The 21,132-nt window shown below is 36.8% G+C and overlaps 1 protein-coding gene across 5 annotated transcripts in view; it reads right to left on the bottom strand.

Annotated features, from left to right (window-relative positions):
* ttyh2 (tweety family member 2) overlaps positions 1 to 21,132 on the bottom strand; it is a 54,267-nt gene that overhangs the window by 13,358 nt on the left and 19,777 nt on the right. For all 5 annotated transcript variants that reach the window (XM_039665287.2, XM_039665289.2, XM_039665290.2 and 2 more), the window contains exons 2-5: positions 20,789 to 20,964; positions 12,187 to 12,298; positions 3,237 to 3,457; positions 434 to 529 (exon numbers count right to left, since the gene is read on the bottom strand). In XM_039665287.2, the coding sequence (XP_039521221.2) occupies positions 434 to 529; positions 3,237 to 3,457; positions 12,187 to 12,298; positions 20,789 to 20,964 (605 nt within the window). The remainder of the gene's footprint in view (positions 1 to 433; positions 530 to 3,236; positions 3,458 to 12,186; positions 12,299 to 20,788; positions 20,965 to 21,132) is intronic.

Raw genomic sequence — 21,132 nt, 5'->3', positions numbered from 1 at the left:
AATTACTTATGCCTAACTTATTAGTTTCCTTTTAAAAACGTAATTCAAATGAGAACTGTGGTGAAACTCAACATACTGTAGTTTTCAGGTGAACAGCATAACATCAGACAATCCTTTGAGAAAGGGGAGAAAATTTTATTCGTGGTTCTTTTCTCTTTGATCTTTCTTTTAATTAACTTGTTTAAAGGGGGTCACATCATACATTTTTTATTGTTTTTCTTCCCTGAGATAAAGTTTTTCATGCCACATTTTTCATCCCCCATTTTTCTGAACCTTAAAATGAAATAAATGGTCATGGAGAGGATGTTTTCTGAAAGTTAAAACATATTGTGATAGACAAAGATCAAAGAAATATGACCCAAAATATCACTCAAACAAAGATGTCTTTAATTCCAGTATTTATCAGTGTAATGTAATGTAGGTTTCTACTCACGTAGTGAGCAGCCAGCGGGATTGTTTGGCCAGACCCAGACAAGCAGCAAGACAGATGACCAGATCCAATATTAGTATCAGGAGGTATGTCAACCATCTTCAGAATAAAGAGAAGAAAAAGATTTTTTATATATATAAAAAAGAGAGAATATATATACATATATATATATATATATATATATATATATATATATTAGAATATATATAATATATAATATAATATATATATATATATATATATATATATATAAGAATATAAATAATATATATATATATTATTTAAGTTTCACTTTGATTTTGATTTTCAATTGTTGTTGAAGTTGTTTCACATAGACAAAATAGAAACATTCTGTCAAACATTCAATCAAACTGTTCTCAAATTGATCCCAAAGTCTACAATAGAATTCTTCAAATTCACTCAAAAAAATTTCATCAGATCCAAGACTAAGTCATCTGAGCTATCTACATTCATATTATTATGTCAACAATAGTTTAATGTGTGTCATTATTACTTCTCCAAAGGAATTTTAGGTTACATTTTAAGTTATATGGAAGTGGAGGAAAATAAATGGAAGAAAACAAAACTAGAGGTATTTTGGGTTTCATGGAAAGATAGCTCGCTTGCTTACAGATATACCTTAAAAGCTGCTAGTTCTGCTTTTTTTCAACCCTATTAGAAAAAAATAAACATAATTCTAGCTATCTATTTGAAACAGTGGCTAAACTAACGAAAAAGAAAGCTTCAAGCCCAGAAGTGTCCAAGCAACACAGCAGTAATGACTTTATGAAGTTCTTCACTTATAAGATCGATAATATCAGAGACAAAATTTTAACTATGCAACCGTCTACTACAGAATATGGGGGTGCATCTTAGGCTCCCTGAGGAGACATTTTATTCATTTGTTGCTATAGGAGAGGAAGAATTTTGCAAACTCGTTAATTCATCTAAATCAACACCTTGTATGTTAGACCCTACTGACTAAACTAAACGTTGATGTGTTTCCACTAAGAAACGAACATTGCTATGTTTTGATTGATACTGTGAAGCTGCTTTGATGCAATCTATATTGTGAAAAGCGCTATATAAATATACTTGACTTGACTTATATACTTCAGTAAAACATGACTGAGACTCTCCTGAGCTACGAAAGCAATCTCCAAGTGATAAAATCTACTTGTTGGTGCGTGTGTGCTGGCGAGGCCACTCCAGAGAGCTCTTCATCTATTATGAATTATTTTAAGAGACGAACAACTCCTATAGGTATAAATATTTCAAACGCTGAAACGTTGTCAGAGCAGACTAGATGACCGTGTCTCTCAATAAGCTACTCTTAGACACACATGCACATCCACATTCACATTATCATTATCACATGTCAGCTATATTAATATGCCTCCCATTAAAAATGAACTTTTCTAGCAACCTACACTAATGAACTGTGACATCACTTTTCAACCTGCCATCTGCAATGTGGAATGATGACAGGGATGTGAATCCAGTACTGGCAGATGAATGGCCAGCAGTAAATAACATGTGATCTATAGCAGTCCCTCCAGGATTTCACGATTTTTTTTTTGTGATTTTTGCGATCAAAATGACTGATTTTGTGGTGGTAATTTCCAAAAATTTGTGAAAAAATGTGCGATTTATATATAACATTTACCATAATAGTATTTAGTCCTTCCAGAAAAATGCAGAATTTTTTTGTGATTGTTGCGGGCAAAAAATTGATTGATTATGCGGCCCGTTTTCTTTAAAAATGCAATGGAATATGCGGGATATTTATGCAATTTTATGCGATGAAATTGCAGGAATTTGCAAAAATTGAGGGAACTTGCAAAAATTGCGGTTTGATGAAAAAGAGAAAAAAAAGTGATTCCCCCAACATACTGTTCTCACTAGGCTAATGTAAGAGTCATTTCTTATTACTTTCTTTGATAAGCAAGCATACTACATCATAGAAAGTGCTGGGAATATTTAATTTCTCATCTTGTTTTATTTCAGACTGTAAGAGTGTAAATAAGGTGTGGCCCCTTTAAGAGCTGCGCGCTCCCTGTTGAACTCTCTGCAGTGTTATATGTGCGCCTCGAACACCCCATGTGTGTGGGTAATTTCTGTTTGATGCTACACTTCTTTTATCTTATGTTGTTTATTAAGTAACGATGTGACGGTAGAACGTGCGACAGACAGTTATACAAGTTTGATTTGTGAGATGTCAATCGCCTCCGTGAGTCTGTCTGGCGTCGCGTAATTGCGTCACTTCATAACGTTCCCATGGAAACAGGGGGAAATGGCTGCTCTTGTGTGAAGCAAACGCAACATTTTTCAACTTTCTGCTAAGATACATGTGACTTTTTTTGCAACCAAAATGTGAGGACTATGAAATTATGCAAACCCCGCATATTTTGCACGGAAATCGACAATTTATGCAGCGAAAGTGCGGCGTATTTGAAAAAATGCGGCCCCCGCATAAATATGCGGACTTTGGCTGATTTTGCATTGAATTCAGCGATCGCATAATCGCGTTTTTCTGGAGGGACTGCTATAGTGTCTAATGCAAGGAAATGACTTTAAATGCAACTATAAACCAGACTGCACACACATGTAGTCAAGCATTAGCAGTTGGACTACTATGGCGCTTCACTCAACCCCACTTAGCAGAATATCAAGGATGAAATACTTCATAATGATTTTTCTTGCTACAACACAAGAGTGGAAAATAGACCTGCATTCTGCAGAAAATGGAGAAAACGCAGGAGAGGTACATTATGGTAAAATTCAAGGTGACAGCTCTCATCATTACCTGTAATACTCCACGTATGCAGTCTGATCGGCTATGGCGGCCAGGTCTACTTTTGCCTTTTCCCAGTCAGGAAGCCCCAGTAGTTGCTTAATGATGCTATCTGACATCTGTTGCATGAACTGTAGCGTCTGCACAAAGTCTCCTCGTGCAGCAAAGATCTCGCCCAGTCGAGACAAGTGCTCATTTAGGCCGCTCTTCATGCCTCCCATAGTACCCGTCACCTACGAGAGTGAATATCACTGTGAGTGAGTGCCATCAGAAATACTTTGATGGATTTATAATGACATATTCATCCATTCATAAAGAATTCAACAGGAACATCCAAGGCACTCTCTTTAGAAAAGTTAAAAAGCCTTTATTGATATGGCCTGGTCATAATCAACACTATGAAAACACTCCGACACGTTTCAGCACACAAGCCTTCGTCCGGAAGTCATTCATAAAGGGTGTTTATTTTATTTTTTTTAAATAAATTAATACCTTTATTCAGCAAGGATGCATTAACTTGTATTAATTGCTATTTATTTATCAAAAAATAATAATAACAAAATAATAACAAATAATAATAACAAAAGTAACATGCTGTCCTCAAAATCATTAAGCAACAAAACTGTTTTCAAAAAAGTTTCTTGAGCAAATCAATATATTAGAAGGATTTCTGATGGATCATGCATCATGCAGTAATGATGCTGAAAATTCAGCTTTGCCAAAACAGGAATAAAATTATATGTAGCCCTCAATCGGGTCATGGGGTCTGTACAACCCCAATCGACTTTTACTTAATAATAAAAAAAAAGTTCCCTTCATCTCAGTGGAATACGATTTTGTGACTTTTCATACAGTATCTATCTATACAAACACAAAAAAACTGGGCTTAATTTGGTTGTTCTGAAGGTATGTTAAAAAAAAAAACGTTTACACTTCTGCTCTTCGGGGTCAATATGACCCCACATTGAAATGAATGGGAAATATGTCAAAAAAAAAAAAATCTGGCATAAATCTGAACATTTTTACACATAAATCAAGGCCTAGTACTAGAGCATAAATGTAATGTATCAAAAAAATCATATTTCATATGCAAGCTAATGGTGTAGTTGAGGAATTGTGTGGTATATGGATACAAATGTACTTTATATCTCCAAAAACACAGCATTAATGAATAGATGAGAAGCAAACAAAAAAATGATATATGATTTGTATGATTAAAAATGTAGATTTTTTGTACAATTACTCAATCAATTGTTGGAGTCCTATAGACCCCGAAGCCCAGAAGTGTAAACAGGAATAAAAGACCATTTGAAGGTTAAAAACATATGATTTTTAATTGTAATAATATTTCACAATATTGCATTTTTTACAGTACTTTGATTAAATAAATGCAGCCATGTTGAGCATGAGACTAACATTTTACAGACCCCAAACTTTTGAACAGTAGTGTACTTCATTAGTTGCAATTGTAAGTTATAGACATGTAAAACATGCAATTTTTATGAATCACATAAGAGACAGTAGCATGTTTAGACACGCCACTGTCTCTTATGTGATTCATAAAAATCAATCAAAAATATTGACAAAAAGAAAAAAAAAACCTATCATGTTGTATCATGTTGTTTATATTACTGAAAATAATCGATTTAAAATGCAAGCAATTAAATTGAAAAGGTTTTAAAATTGAAATTGAAAAGCCAAAGTAGGCAAGTGAGAAAGTAATGCATGAGGAAAGGGCCTGCACTAAAAAAAAAAGAAAAGAAAAAAAAGAACGGCCACAAAGAAACTTAGCCGGCATGTAACCAAATTTGTGTTCCCTCATGCTTTCTCACAGACCCACCCAAAATCTACATTAAACAGAATGGGTTATAATAGAAAAAAGAAAACGCATTGGGTGCATGTGCATTTTTAAAGTTCAATAAAAGCTAAAAACAGCACAGGATCAGGGGATTCCCAGACAAATGCTCTACATCCTGAAATCAAACACTCATGGCCCAGACTCAATTCCCAGCAGCTCTTCTTTGGGTTATGACATCATGACTCGAGAGTGTAGTGATCTCATACCCAAAGCTGTGAGAAACTCAATTCCACATTGATTATCCAGTTTGACCGGTCTCATTTCTACGAGATCTTCGATCTCTCAAACAGTGCTGCATTCTCCTGAATCAGTTTATCTTCTTGAAATACATAAGTCTGGGTGTTTTATTTAAGATCTGAGAGTGATTGTGAGTTTTAGATGAACCTGCGCTAAATATTTTGTACTTTTCCTGAACATAGCAAAGTTAATTGTGTGGCCACGACTGCAAAAACCTCCTTAATATCAAAGCTGAACGTAATCCAATAATCCAGCTAATGAAGAAATCCTAGACATCTGTGTTTCTTAAACCACAGCTGTAACGCATAGGAAGCGGTTAAGATACGAAGCCGAGATTTTTCTCCCAGCGCTGCAGCTCTAATTGATTGTCTCTGGTTTCTGCAGGCGCTGGGCTTCTGCAATTAAATTTGAATGGGAAAGTTGAAGCGTGAAATGGAACACAAGCACTAAGTGGTGCTGCCTGCTCTATATCCAGATATGATTTTCTATTTCTCTATTAAATTGGTTGGGGGAGGGGGGTGATGGCCTAACTGCTTACAGGTCTTCTTCTAATAATGGCTGTGGAAATGTCTGGGGATTTGCTGGTGGAACTAGTTCAGAGGTTCTCAAGATAGTTACTGAACATATAAAGACCAACAATGGAACAAAGACTGAAAAGTTTCACGATATAAATCAGATGTCAGTCTTAAAAGCCGTAATGGGTTGAAACTTGAGCTTTTTGAGTTCGAAACCTGTCTGACATTGAAGGGGGGAAAAATCAACTCAATCACAACAATCAAATTCACTTTGTCTTCAAATTCACCTTCAGCAAACGTTTGATTATGTGCCTGATGGGTGATGGATAAACAAAGTAATAAAGACTTTTGTGGAGCTGAGAGCTATCAATTTTCTCTCACAGTTAACTGATGTGTGTGTGAAGGATATCAAGAGAATTGAGGTTGTTTTCCGTGGGTGAGACTTTCAGTGAGTGTTTGGGATGTTTGAAATGGTAACAACTTTTCCACCAAACACTAGCAAAAACTTTTAAAGCTCTTTAGAAAAAAATACCTTCCTTGAATCTAACACATTTCAAAAGTTCCACCCTAAATAGTCTACATTTTATAATATACTTTTGCTGATAATTTACTCACCCCCATGTCATCCAAGATATCCATGTCATTCTTTCTTCAGTCGAAAAGAAATAAAGGTTTTTGATTAAAACATTCCAGGATTTTTTTCCATATAATTCACTTTACTGGTAATCAAACGGTTCCAGACGATGAATAAGAGTCTTTTTAAGCGAAACGATCGCTCATTTAAAAAATAAATAAAATTATCATCCGAATGAACAAATCTTTTTTCAGAGTCATTTGGTTCATTCAACGAACGAAATGAATGAATTGAATCAGAAAAAGATCTGTTCATTTTGATGAACGAGTTCGAACAGGAGAGTCAAAAATGCGCATCACAGAACAGAGCAAGGTGAGCATTTGAACTAATAAAACTTATTTTATTTATTTATTTATTTTAACCGATCGTTTCGCTTGATAAGACCCTTATTCATCGTCTGTAATCCCTTAAAGCCCTTTGAACAGTTTGCAGTTTGCACTGAAAGTGTCTTTGGACCTTGAAGCGTTTGGTTTCCATTGAAGTCCATTATATGGAGAAATGCTTTGTTTTCATCAAAAACCTTAATTTCTTTTCGACTGAAGAAAGAAAGACATGGACATCTTGGATGACATGGGGGTGAGTAAATTATCAGCAAAACATTAAAAAAAAAAAACTACTTTAACAAAATGAAAAAAAAAAAAATCAAAAAGAAAAGACAAGACAAGGAAAAATAATATATAAAAAGAAAACCAGAAAAATAAAAAAAAAGGTCCTTCAATTCTATAAACTGTTTAGTAAGATTTTTGTCAGGAGGGGACAGTGAAGGGCCGGGGGCCGACAGAAGGTTCATATATACACATAGAGCAGTGGCTCATACCCCTGCACATGGAGCCCAGCCGACAGAGACCAGTCAACCTCCATTCCACAGATTGAAAAAAAAAAAAAAAAAGTAGTTTATAAATCACAACCCTGTCAAACAGACTCGGTCTCCAAACTATTTTCCTCCAGGTTTTCTTGAGCAAGTCATTCTGAAGCCTTTAGCCTAGACTTAAATGTCCACAAATGTGACACTTTAATCTTTGCCGTCAAACATTTCACTGACTACTTCTCACTCAAAAATCAAACTCTGGATACAGTTACACATGAGGAAAACATATTTATTTTTAAGGAGCTGGTATAAGTCCAAAAAATGTCCACTTTCTATTCAAAGCAATAAAAAAAGTGACCTTCACAAGCTGAGAGGACAGTATAAAACGACCCAGCGCTCTGCATCATGTCACACCATGCAGAGAAAAAAGGTATTTATGGAACAACAGAGCTCTGGCTTGATATTCTGTTATATCATAGCCATCCTCTTAAAACAATTGGGAAAATATTATTTTCTTTTCCTGTATTGACAACAAAATTATTGAACATTGCTAGAGTTATTACAAAAATGCTGTACATTAACATGTTGACCATTTAAGTGGCATGTTGTCACAATGACCATGTTGTTTATTGACACTTTCATATTAAAATATGAAAATATGATCTAAAACAATAATATTGAGATTTTACGGTGCCCGTAAATGGTACATGGAGGTGAATTTTTTGTAATGGTTTTGCGTAAAATTTTGCGCTTGGTCACAAAATATTTTCAATCTCCCAAGAAAGTTTGCATTTGAGAAACACATTTGCACATCAGCAAAACACATTTGCTAAAGGATTGAATTTGCATTGACATAATTGTTCCTCTGATGTCATATTTTTTCCATCACCATGCCTATTTAGGGGCTCCGTATGAATTAATAATAATAAAAATAATAAATAAATAAATTTTTAAATGTTCATATTAAATATTAATTAGAATATAGTACAGTAAAACAAATTATTAAATAAGAATTCATAAAAAAATGAATATTTTAATTGTAAATACATTTTATAAATTGTATACAACATAAAACAATGAGGTGGTTTGCACCAAAATGCATCTAATTCATTATGGTTCTCCTCGTCTGTAACTCAAACCAAATAATTGATGTCTTTTATAATCCTTAGGTGCCTCTGTGCACACGAAACAGATCCCCACAGGAAACCACAGTTCATTTGCAAGCACAGAGGGGGTGTTGAGAGGAGGTGAACAGGAGACCTTATGGCCCAGAACCAATAAACCCTAAAATCAAGCCATCACCACTCAACACTCCAGAAAAAAAAAGTCTGTTACTCCTCTTAACTCAGTTGAAAGGCCTGCACAGTGATCCCAAACAAAACGAGTGTGTGTGTGTGTGAGTGTGTATGTGTGAGACTGAGCATCTGCGTGCAATGGATGCCAAATTAAATCATTGTTTTCAGGCAAGCAGAACCATTGAAGAGCCTCAATCAGAAAGTCGAAGGTTTCACAAGTGACTTCATCAAAGCCTTTGTCGCAAGGTTCAAGGCCAATTATGTGCAATGCATGCGGGGTTTTCAGACAGTGGACACTTTGTGCCATTGGTCTCGAAGGAGCAATCCGAGAATGGAGGGTCTCTTTTGCTTGATGGCAGGCTTAGATAAATGTACTGACGATTCTAGAAACTATCAAAGCTGACATTAATCTGAGGTCATGACCTGGATATCCAAAACATCTCTTACACCATTACATCATTTTTTTTCACAGCTCAGCTCTGTAATCACCTTCAGGCTGAATGCTAATGAAAATTATGGCTTATTCTTCCCCCGAAAGTGCAGTTCCTAGGTCAGTTTTGCCTTTTGGCGTGTGATGACTCAGACCGTGTGGTGAGAGGATCGAGTTGACCTCAGACAAGTGTGTGCCTGCCTCATAATTCAGAGTGAGACAGAAACAGATGCATTAATCTCCATTAGTGCAGATGGGGAGGTAATCCTCAACTCCTCAATGGTGTGAGCGGGTTCTGCTCGGTTCAGACACCACAGCATCAACACCTCCCTGAAGGCTCATACAAGAGGTGTAAGTGAGCTGAACAGGTGTGGATTATTGATCTATAGCTTGCGAGATGTTTGCACTCAAATCTATAGCTTTTTTAAGTTCTATATGGAAACACATGCATCAGCTACACACTTGGAAATAAATATATGGTTATGATTGATGATGTCATCACTAGAGCTGGGCTAATGTCCAATGGATCTCAAACTCGCCGTATTCAGGATTGACCACTGTTTTACTAACTTCGCTATTCCACTGAGTGGTACGGCTCGGTACGGGACGACTCGGCTCGGTTCGCTTTGGCTCGGTTGTTTTTCCACTGCAGTTAGTACTGCTTTAAAGTGGATGGGATTAGTTTAAAAGCAGTCGCTATAGCGGTGGCTGTTACTGGCTATTTAAATCTAGCGGGTTTGGTTTATCACGTCCCAAATACAATGACGCTGGTAGTGACGATTCTGTCTGACAAATCAGTGATCTGCAGTGTTTCACAGCACATTTTAGTACTGTTATGGTACGATTGGAACCTCAACAGACCTCAACAACCTAAAGCGAGCCGAAGCAAGCCGTACCATACCCTACCATGCAGTGGAAATGCGCTATAAGTGAGCCAAGCCGAACCAAGCCGTACCGTACCATGCAGTGGAAAAGCGCCAAAGCATGCTGTACCGAACCAAACCGTACCATGCAGTGTAAAAGCGCCAAAGCGTGCCGTACCGAACCGAACCGTACAGTACCATGCAGTGAAAAGCGTCAAAGCGTGCCGTACCGAACCGTACAGTACCATGCAGTGGAAAAGCGCCAAAGCGTGCCGTACCGAACCGAACCGTACAGTACCATGCAGTGAAAAGCGTCAAAGTGTGCCGTACCGAACCGTACAGTACCATGCAGTGGAAAAGCGCCAAAGCGTGCCGTACCGAAATGAGCCATACCATACCATGCAGTGGAAAAGCGCCAAAGCGTGCCGTCCCGAACTGTACAGTACCATTCAGTGGAAAAGCGCCAAAGCGTGCCGTACCGAACCGAACCGTACAGTACCATGCAGTGAAAAGCGTCAAAGCGTGCCGTACCGAACCGTACAGTACCATGCAGTGGAAAAGCGCCAAAGCGTGCCGTACCGAAATGAGCCATACCATACCATGCAGTGAAAAGCGTCAAAGTGTGCCGTACCGAACTGTACAGTACCATTCAGTGGAAAAGCGCCAAAGCGTGCCGTACCGAACCGTACAGTACCATGCAGTGGAAAAGCGCCAAAGCGTGCCGTACCGAACCGAACCGTACAGTACCATGCAGTGAAAAGCGCCAAAGCGTGCCGTACCGAACCGAGCCATACCATACCATGCAGTGGAAAAGCGCCAAAGCGTGCCGTACCGAACCGAACCGTACCATGCAGTGGAAAAGCGCCAAAGCGTGCCGTACCGAACCGAACCGTACCATGCAGTGGAAAAGCGCCAAAGCGTGCCGTACCGAACCGAGCCATACCATGCCATGCAGTGGAAAAGCGCCAAAGTGTGCCGTACCGAACTGTAGAGTACCATGCAGTGGAAAAGCGCCAAAGCGTGCCGTACCGAACAAAGCCGTACCGTACCATGCAGTGGAAAAGTGCCAAAGCGTACCGTACCGAACCGAAACGTACCATGCAGTGGAAAAGCGCCAAAGCGTGCCGTACCGAACCGAACTGTACCGTGCCATGCAATGGAAAAGCACCAAAGCGTGCCGCACTGAACCGAACCGTACCGTACCATGCAGTGGAAAAGCGCCAAAGCGTGCCGCACTGAACCGAACCGTACCATGCAGTGGAAAAGCGCCAAAGCGTGCCATACTAAACCGAACCGTTCCGTACCAAGCAGTGGAAAAGCGCCATAACAGAGGTGAGACTCTCAAAATGCCCTGTTGCTGTATGTCTGTGTTGAAAGTGATAGATAGGATAACAGACAGACCACACCTGATCAATGGGTGATGGGATATTTTCAGGAAAACAGTAATTATTTTTTTCCTGTAGAATTACTCTTTAAAGGGGGAAATAGGTGAACTAATTGCTTTTGCAGTCTTTCAGTCCACCAGGCAATGAAATAGCTAAAACTCACAACCAGAGGTATGAAAGGCCCGAACGAGTGCATGAAATTGGTGCGTGAAACAGGATTAAAGCGTCTTAGTGTCACTGTCAGCTCTACGCATTTGAATAAAAAAAAAACGGAGACGGATATAAATAGGTCTCGCTGCAGATGGATGAATTAGGTTTTATTCATGCCACAGCCTTCAGGGCCTTGAAAGGGGACAATGACTTAGGGGAAAGCCCTAAATAATGGCACAAACATAAAAGGCTGTAAAAAACAATTTGAGGTATTTTCTTCAACTACTCCATATCACAGGAACACACTAGAGTGAGTCTCAGTTTTTTTAACAAGCATAGATACACCCCTCGTCGTTCACGGGAGCAACATTTTTCCAAAGAGACTTGCGGTGGCATGTAACTCCGTATCTTCAATGGTGTCCTTGCTATAGCAAAAGGGATGTCAGAAAATCAATCATGCGCTCAGTGGGGGAACCCATGAAATTTTAGCAGTGCTGATTGGCAGAAAAAAAAAAAAAAGATTTCACAGAAGTCTGAGAATATAGGGACCATCTGGCTGAGGTTTGGTTGGAAGGAACGCTTTGATAGAAAGAGCAGAACTATTTTCAGGGAGGGAAAAGAGATAATGTTAGAGCTTTTGGAAGGAGAGAATTCGGTTGGGAGAAGTCAGCGAGACTATTGAGACATTTCAGCTGAAACTTGTCAACACTAAAATTGATCAGTAAGTTAAAAAAAAAAAACAGCTGAATGTGTCCTCTATAGTCAGTGCTGCTATATTTGTACTTACCAAACTGTCCACTCCCGCCAGTGTGTGATTGGCATTATAGAGGGAATAGGTTAGCTGATACACCCCATCATTGGTTTCACTGTTTCCATAGAAACCAACTCCCACAGCAACACTGAAAAGTCAAAAGGTGAAAAGATAAAATTAATTGTAATCATCAGGCCATCACAGAGGTGCACATGCAGAAATCCACAGAGGGATTTCCACAGATCTGGAACACCGGTCATTCAAAGGTTTACACTCTTGTATGATTTTTATTAAATGTCTTGGCTGGTTTTATCATGCTTTTAGCTTGGCGTGCACATTTTACCACGTTAAAACCAAAACAAAATAACAGCTGAAAATGACGGCTAAAAATGGTTATATCAAAGCTGAAGACTTTGATAAAACCACTCGATTCATATGGATTTAGTTTTGGGTGAACAGACTTTCAAATGGACAAACAGAAATCTCTCAGATTTTGTTAAAATATTATAATTTGTGTTCTGTAGATAAACAAATGATTTATGGGTTTGGAACAACATGAGGGTGATTTTAACAAAAGTAATTTTAATAAAGTCTACAATATCACCACATTTCTGAACAGACCATATACACTTAACTTTAGCATTTAACTCATTCCTTAATATTTTAGCAACCTGAAATAATGATTTGTGATGATAGCAAAGATGATTTGTGCATCTTGTTTTAATTCTATCATCTTTTATTCACACTCATGTTGTTTCAAACTTGTATTTATTTCTCGTTTGACTTCTTTTGAAAAAGAAAAATTGGGGACAGCAATCTCATAAGACTTACACTGGCCATATGTGGATACTAGAATGTCAGAGAAATTGAACCTTAAAAAAAAAAAACACCAAACAACTACCCAAAACACCCCAGTATCATAACGGCAAGTTCTAGAGAGCTTCTACCACTATTTGGGCTTTATATTAAAAGTAACTGACTTGATATATCCAGTCAAATTGCACTGGTGAAGATACTCATGTTGTTTCACTGCAAACAACATAGTCCTTTCTCCAAACCAATCTTCTCAAAATCAGACAATGGTCCAAATACCACCCATTTGAGGAAGCACGAGCGAGCAAGCCATCTCCAATATCAGAGAAACAAGTTAATGAGTCTTTGGCATGAAACAGAGAACATAAGCGTGAGAGTTCATTCCCTCCACAATCCACACCAAGCCACAATCTTCTCAACACTGGGAACAGGAAGCATCTCACATAAAGAATGATGTCATCAAAATGGCCAGGCTCATCTCTGCTCTTTGGCTCATTAGTCCCCAGAGACCCTATGAGGTCAATAACACTGCGCAGGAAGTGAAGTCATATCCCACATTGTATTGTTAATATAGGGTGCCCTTTAAAGTTCATCCCTGGTCCACCCTCCTTTGTGGTAAACTTATATTTCACGTTTGGGACCATAATGAGCGGAGTAACAAAATGCTAAATCTGTTCTCGGGCCAGTGTCAGCAGAAGAGTAGAGACTGATTTTAGATCAGATTGACAGCGTGGGACTCCTGGGGAGATGTAAAAGTGTAATGATTCCTCCAAAGATTCTTTCATTTGGAGTGGGTGAGGAGTCATAAAGACTCACAAACACAAACACAAAGACTGCATATAGTGCCCTGAGGCCGTGTGCCGTCTTGCACCGAAACTACACACGGGAGAATGTGTGCAGCCTGGAACAGGGGACTTTATTAAAATTATGGGTAGAGTGAATTCTCATTAGCTGGATGCCTCGAGCCAAACTGCATCCTTCTCTTGATTCATATTTGATTTAAAACGTGCGAGAGAAAATTTAGCTGCATTGGGAAAAGGAAGGAGAGAGAGAGAAACAGAAAGAAATGACTGCTTTCTCATGAAAATAGTGAGAGCTGACTAAAAGGACAATCAGCATTTCAATCAGTGTTTTACTGTTAACAGAAACCAAAATGAAGAATAAAACTTTAACTGAAATAAAAAAAAATAAAAACTGAAAGTAAACATATTTGATGACCCAAAAAACTTTATTTATTTATTTATGTATTTTTATAAATATATAATAAAAACGCTATATAAATAAAGGTGACTTGACTATCAAAATAAAGTTGTTGCTTATATATATATATATATATATATATATAAAATGTCAACTAGTCAGAGACTTTGCAGAGTGTCTACTAATATTCTAATGAGAGTTAGTTGACATGTAGTTCCAAAGTTACTTCTTGTTAGCAGAATGTCTAAAGTGGACATTATCAAAATAGAGCTAACTAAATCAGTTTTTAGAGAATATTTTCTTCTGTCCATACAGTGAAAGTTAAAAGGCTCTGATGTTTGGTGGGTTCCCAAAGTGTTTCAAAATATCTTTCTGTTCTGCAATCTGCATAATAAACTGATTTGGAATAACATTAGGCTGAGTTAATGACAGAATTGTCATATTTGGGTGACCTATCCTTTAAACCATATAATTTAAACATTTTCGAAAAGTAAAATCAACTAAAACACTGATAAAATTTCACAGTGGTAGAATGAAAGGAATGAACTGAACTAAAAACTAAAATAAAAAATTCAAATCCATCAAATAGCTCCAATTTGATTTTGGAAACAAACGCTGCGTCCGAAATCTCAGGTACTTCGTGACCGTAAAATGGTATATTCAATAGTTTGAATGCGTTGTCAGTTGCATCATCTCACTTCCATTCACAAATTCTGGGTGAGTAAAGTGTCGAATGCAACCTTCAGAATCTCAGACGAAGTAGTAGGGATACTTTTCGCCTTCTGTTTTATGACATACTACTCGTCTCACCTACTGTTTTCCACATACTGGCCATATTAGAAAAGTAGGCATATTCGGAAGTAATGAATGTCATTTTACAATCGGCCCATGGCAATGAACAGTTCTGAGGAAGAATTAAAGCATCAAACTGTTAGAAGATACTCAACAGTTGAAAGAGCTTAGAAGCAAGATAACTGTAGATGTGAAAATCAATAGTTATTTGAAATGTAGAAATTAATCAAATGATAAAAGCAAAACTGTGGTCGGTCACTTTCCATGTCAAAGACACCTGAAGAGAAACAGCTCTTCTTGCTGCACTCTGAAAGATGAATAAGTCAAATGATTAACATTGTAGACAGTTGCTGGTGAAGAACTGAATAAGAATCAATCACTCTGCAGAGCTCCTAAAACCTGTGGTCTTCAGACAGACAATGCGGGGTTAAAGCCTGCATTTGAAAAACTGGTGCTTCGATGCTTATAAATCTATGACAAAAATGCAATATTATAGGCAATTGCTTCCCCTGACTCAACCATATGTTTCAAAACCAAAGCACTAATGCTGTATTATTATTATTTTTTTACAAGAACCTCAGAGCCTTGAGATGTTTCAGCTTTATATGGTTAAAACAGTGCCAAAAAGCTCTGCTCTGGCCTCAAAAACCAGGTCTGAAAGCAGGCACATAAATAATGGCTAAATAAAGCCTGTGCTTTTATCAACTGAGTGAAGTATGAAGTAATAGAGGAGGAGCATCTTTCACAGAATATGATTTCAGCGTATCCTCAGATGTCTCCTCTCCTGAAGGGGGCAGTGCTTTGTTACGATAGATCTGCGTTCCTTTATTCAATCGCTGGGTTCTTTGTCCATGCCACCACAGGGCTTTCAAACGACAAGAGCCCCGCATTACTAAGTAGGGGGTGGGCAGGCTTGTTTGCCGAAGCTGTAACCATCTGTCAAGCCATCTTGGTCCTGCATGATTCATTTGAACATGACTGATGAACACAATATTGGTCATTCACCCTTAAACTGTAAGTTACAACTTCCTGCTTCAAGTTCTTTGACATGAAAAATGACGACACATTTACATGAAAACTGCAGTTGGTGATATTTAAATCAGATTGATTACAGTGTGAACACAGTGTCAAAGTCAAATAACAAAAATAATAGGCTACATTTTACGAAAAAAAAGTGACATTGTTATTATTGTTGTATATATATATGTTTTGAGAATAAAGTTATAATGTTGCAGGAATAAAAATGTACAAATAGGAGGTTAAACCGTTTTTTTATTAATGATTAATATATCACAATAGCGAATGAATCTGCTTTAATGTTGATGGATTTAGTCAAATCATAATTTAGGATAGTATGATCCACTTCAATTTGAGAAGTCATCATAAAGACTCTGGTTTGAAAATGACTCAAACTCATTGACCGCTCTTGGCTAAGCAACAGTCAATAAAGAATAAATGAATGACTAGGCTAAAGTGTTCGGATATAGATTTATCGCCATCAGCCATATGCTGAACAGCGGGTGTCAGAACTGAACTCTTAACCCTCACACACGCCAAACAGGAAGTTGACAATAGGTTACAGATGTCAGAGAGCAGGTGAGAGTGTGGCAAAAAACAGCCGGTGAGGCCCAGCACGGATAAGAGATCCAGCGAATCAGCGAAGCCTTCTATTAGATATGTGGAGGTCACGTCATCAGGTGGAAAAATAATAGCAGCAGTGACATATGCAAAGGCTGTTTTTATTTTCTTCACAAAAATAGCAACTGAAATGCAACTCATCTTCATTCTATTTATACAAATGTTTATGTTTTTAATAATAGTTTTTATAGCATAATAATAGAGTATTAAATTACTCACCCTCTTGACATTGTAATCCCATATTATTTATATTATAGTAATTATATTATAGTATATATATATATATATATATATATATATATATATATATAGAACCAATATATCTTTATTTAATATCAAGTTATAAGTGGTATATTGAATATGTAATTTCAATTTGAATATATATGCATATGTGCTAATTTAGTTTACCCAATAAAAATATACAGATGAGAAATAATAATAATAATAACCTTTTATGGCATCAAGACTAGAGAGTGAGTAAAATATTATAAAAATATAACGATTTATTATTAAATGTATTATCTATTATTAAAAACATAAAATAAACACTAGTCATTACTATGAATGCGTTATTTCATTTTTCTTTAATTAAAGCAGTTAAAAATGCTCTTCATGTCATGATCTAAGCAACTCCTGAAAAGGAGCAGTACATCCAAAACACAGGGGAACCATGGCAACACAAGTTGTAGATTACCAAAACATCAAAACACCAATGCTATTGCCCAACTCCTGTCATTCAGCAATATAATGGAGAAAATAAAAGAATACTGTGTAGTCACAATGGCACTGTATATCTAGAGTGGCATCTCGGAAAGCACTGTCTGACATCGTGATGTCATTTTGCAATTGATTGTTTGCTCTTCTTCATCAACTTCAACTTTGTTTAAATAGAGCTTTCATTTCTGAAAGTTATACAGTGTGTTTTTATACTGAAATAAAGTTTTATCTTAAAAGATCAAGGACAACTTAATTATTGTGATATGAACCCCTTTGAACAAAATATTGAGACTGTATAAGACCTGTGACATTTAAAAACAGATGATTTATCATTTACAAAATTCTGAAACCAAACAAATCACCTGAGAACAATCAAAGGCTCAATCATTTCATAATGCATGATCTGGAGACGCTCACTGCCAGACAGTTCCAACTAAACCAACAACCCTATAATTTACTTCAGGACACTGCAGAAACATTTCTGCTACGATCTACATTAACGTTTAATGAAGATTAGTTCAGTCTTGCTGAAACATGCCAGTTTCAGCAAAAATACAGAAATAATAGAAGGATAGGTTAGAAGTGTTAAATGCAAAGTATACCAAGTTAAATGACTGTATACAGAGAGAAAAAAAAAAAAAACAACAGACAACCTTCAGTGAACAATAAATGTATAGGATACCAACAATGTCTGCAAAGCGACAATGGTGAAAGTTTCTCAAATTTAAGCCGATTTTATATGAAGCTACAATGAATATTAAATATAGCCTATAGACTTATAGATACAACATCATTAGTAAAGAAAGAAATATTTAATAAGTTAAAATAAAATATAATAATATATATATATATATATATATATATATATATATATATATATATTATATAACAATATAAAAATATTTTATATATTTTTGGTTATCCAACCCATATACAGAAGTATGCAATTCCTGATGTTAAACTCAGACCATGCTTTCGCATTTAACCCAACAGTAGGCTCTGTTTCACCACAGAAGGTTTCAGAATACAGACAGTCGTAAGGCTAACTTAATAATATCAACGCAGATGAGTGTCATGGGACAGAGAGGATGGTGCCCTCATTAACATACACACTCATACACACACTAATTCAATCGAGCACTTTAGAGCTCAGCATTTCTCCATGATGATGTAACAGCTGGGATAGTGCCTACTGTGAGACTGGAGCGTTGAGATAGATTAGATAACTCTCCTTCTGCTATTAGCATGTCAAAGTAACAACTATTTACTTTAGGAAAGTTATGTGTAGTGAAGCTCCCAAGAGTTAAAACCTTGAAAAACTGTGAATGTGGATATTAAGATACTAATTTGTGCTGACCAATTTATAACATGAAACCAAAACTGACTCATAAACTTTCTTAAAGGCATAGCTCATTCAAAAAAAAATTACATTTGTAAAAATGTAAAAAAAAAAAAAAAAAAAAATGGGGATACTATACACAACAATCTTATTGTGTAATTTTGAAAATCAAACTGTTATAACTGTAATAAATCTTCCAGTGAAATATATATATATATATATATATATATATATATATAGATAAACAGAGGGTGAGATTTTTACCAACCTAAATTTCAGTTTTTCATTATAACATTGCTATTATATGGCTTAAAGGAGTAGTTCACTTTTGAAAAAAAACTTTTGCCATGTCTTTCTTCAGTCAAAAAAAAAAAGGTTTTTGATTAAAAAAATCCAGCATTTTTCTCCGTATAATGGACTTGGGAACATTGGGAACCAAACGGTGCACGTTCGTGACTCTCCTGTTCAAACTTGTTCATCAAAATGAACAAATATTTTTCCGAGTCAATTCTTTCGTTTTGTTTGTTGAATGAATGAAATGACTCTGAAAAAGATTCGTTCATCTGATGAACAAAGGAGAGTCACAAACGTGTGTCACAGTACATAGCAAGGCGAGCATTTGAGCTTATCAAACTTAAACTTTGTTATTTATTTATTAAATGAGCAATCATTTCACTTGATAAGACCCTTATTCATCATCTGGAATCGTATAAAGCCCTTTCAACAGTTTGCAGTTTGCATTGAAACTGTCTTTTGGACCTTGAACCGTTTGGTTCCCACTGAAGTCCGGAGAAATGGAAAAAAATCCTGGTATGTTAGCATCAAAAACCTTAATTTCTTTTCGACTGAAGAAAAGACATGAACATCTTAGATGACATGGGGGTGAGTAAATTATCAGCAAAAGTTTTTCAAAAGTGAACTACTCCATTAAGTCATGGACTCTTTTCTTAGTTCTGCTATGCTTTTTTTTTATTTTTTTTTTTTTTTTGTGGTCCTTCTTTGAGCTTGACAGCCATGGTCACTAAGAACTGAAGCTGTGAATAAGTGAATGCCACTCGTTCTTAATGGATGACGGAGGCAGAAATCTGCAGTGTCTGAACAGAAGGCAAAGGGCCGTCTCGGTATGTGCAAGGCTATTCAACCCCCTGTTCAAATCCTAAATACTACTCAAACTCAGAGTGTTCCCACAACCCCTCCTCCACAGACATGCCAGACAATGTGGTCCGAAACAAAACGAGTGTTTCTATCGCCGGTCAGCGGTATGGGGTTTAGACAGGAATGTAGATCACTCTGCATCCGAACAGAGCAGCACTACCTGAAGTGACCCAGTGAACATCGTTTTTATAGAGCAACAGAATAAACTGAACCTCTCTGAGAAAGAAATTGAGAGCAAATGAGAGTGTGAGAGAAACAGAGGCTGTCTCTTTACTATGTTGTCTGTCTGTTAAATCTCTATAGCCAATAAAAAAAGAGCAGTTATTTGAGCTTCTCTTGTCTTTCTCACTTCAATATCAAAGGATCCATATGTTTGGACCAAAATAGTTCAGTACACAGTGTCCTAACCAGTCACGATGCGATAAGATTCCAGCAACACAACACCAGACACGCGAAACGACGAAATAAATCAAAAAGCACAGCCAATCAGAACAGCAGGAGAACACATTTTTAGAAAAATTAAAAATTAAAATTTTTTTAATTTTTCTAAAAATGTGTTCTCCCGCTGTTTATCACTGAAATGAGGCCTTTTTTTAGAGAGAGAGAGAGAGAGATGGAAGAGAAAAAAAGCTAAATAAAAAAATATAAAAAAATATAAATAAATAAATATAATATAAATAAATATAAATAAAAAAATATAAAAAGAGGTGGGGACATAATGAGGAAGATATGTCACCAGGAAGTTATGAGCTAATTTGCTAGTAGCTAAGGGGATTTTGCTAGTAGCTCCCATGTTGATTCATCACTCATTTCAAATCGAGTGGCAGATGACAACACAAAAACCTTTTTAATAAATCTTCAATTTTTATATATGTTTTTTTCATTCTCACATATATTTCTTAGACATACACTTGAGTGCGTAAGTATGCTGCCAGCTTCTTGAGCGGGTTTATCTTGTGTGAGAACAGTGGGTGTGGTACGCACCAGCAGATGAGTCCGGCAGCGACAGCAGCCCAAGTGACACAGCAAGAGTTGGATTTCTTACTTTCTTCCTCCTCCTCATCCTTCCGACAGCAGCACAGGCAGCTCAGGTAGATGGCCAGACACAGCAGATTCACACCAAGCCCAGCTGCTGCGACACAGCCCAGGAAGATGAGCGACTGAAATAGAGAAAACAACAAACATGAGTCTTTGTTAAAAAAGAAATAGGAGTTTTTTGAAACTTTCATTCTTTTGAAATGAAAGAGTTTGATCTCATATTAAGACATTCATAACACAAAACTCCCTAATCATCAGTCCACATATGGAAAAATACAGAGTTGTTCAGA

This window comes from Pimephales promelas, chromosome 17 (genome assembly GCF_988280905.1).
Source record: "Pimephales promelas chromosome 17, fPimPro1.hap1.1, whole genome shotgun sequence".
NCBI lineage: Eukaryota > Metazoa > Chordata > Actinopteri > Cypriniformes > Leuciscidae > Pimephales > Pimephales promelas.
This window is presented reverse-complemented; position numbering and strand designations above follow the sequence as displayed.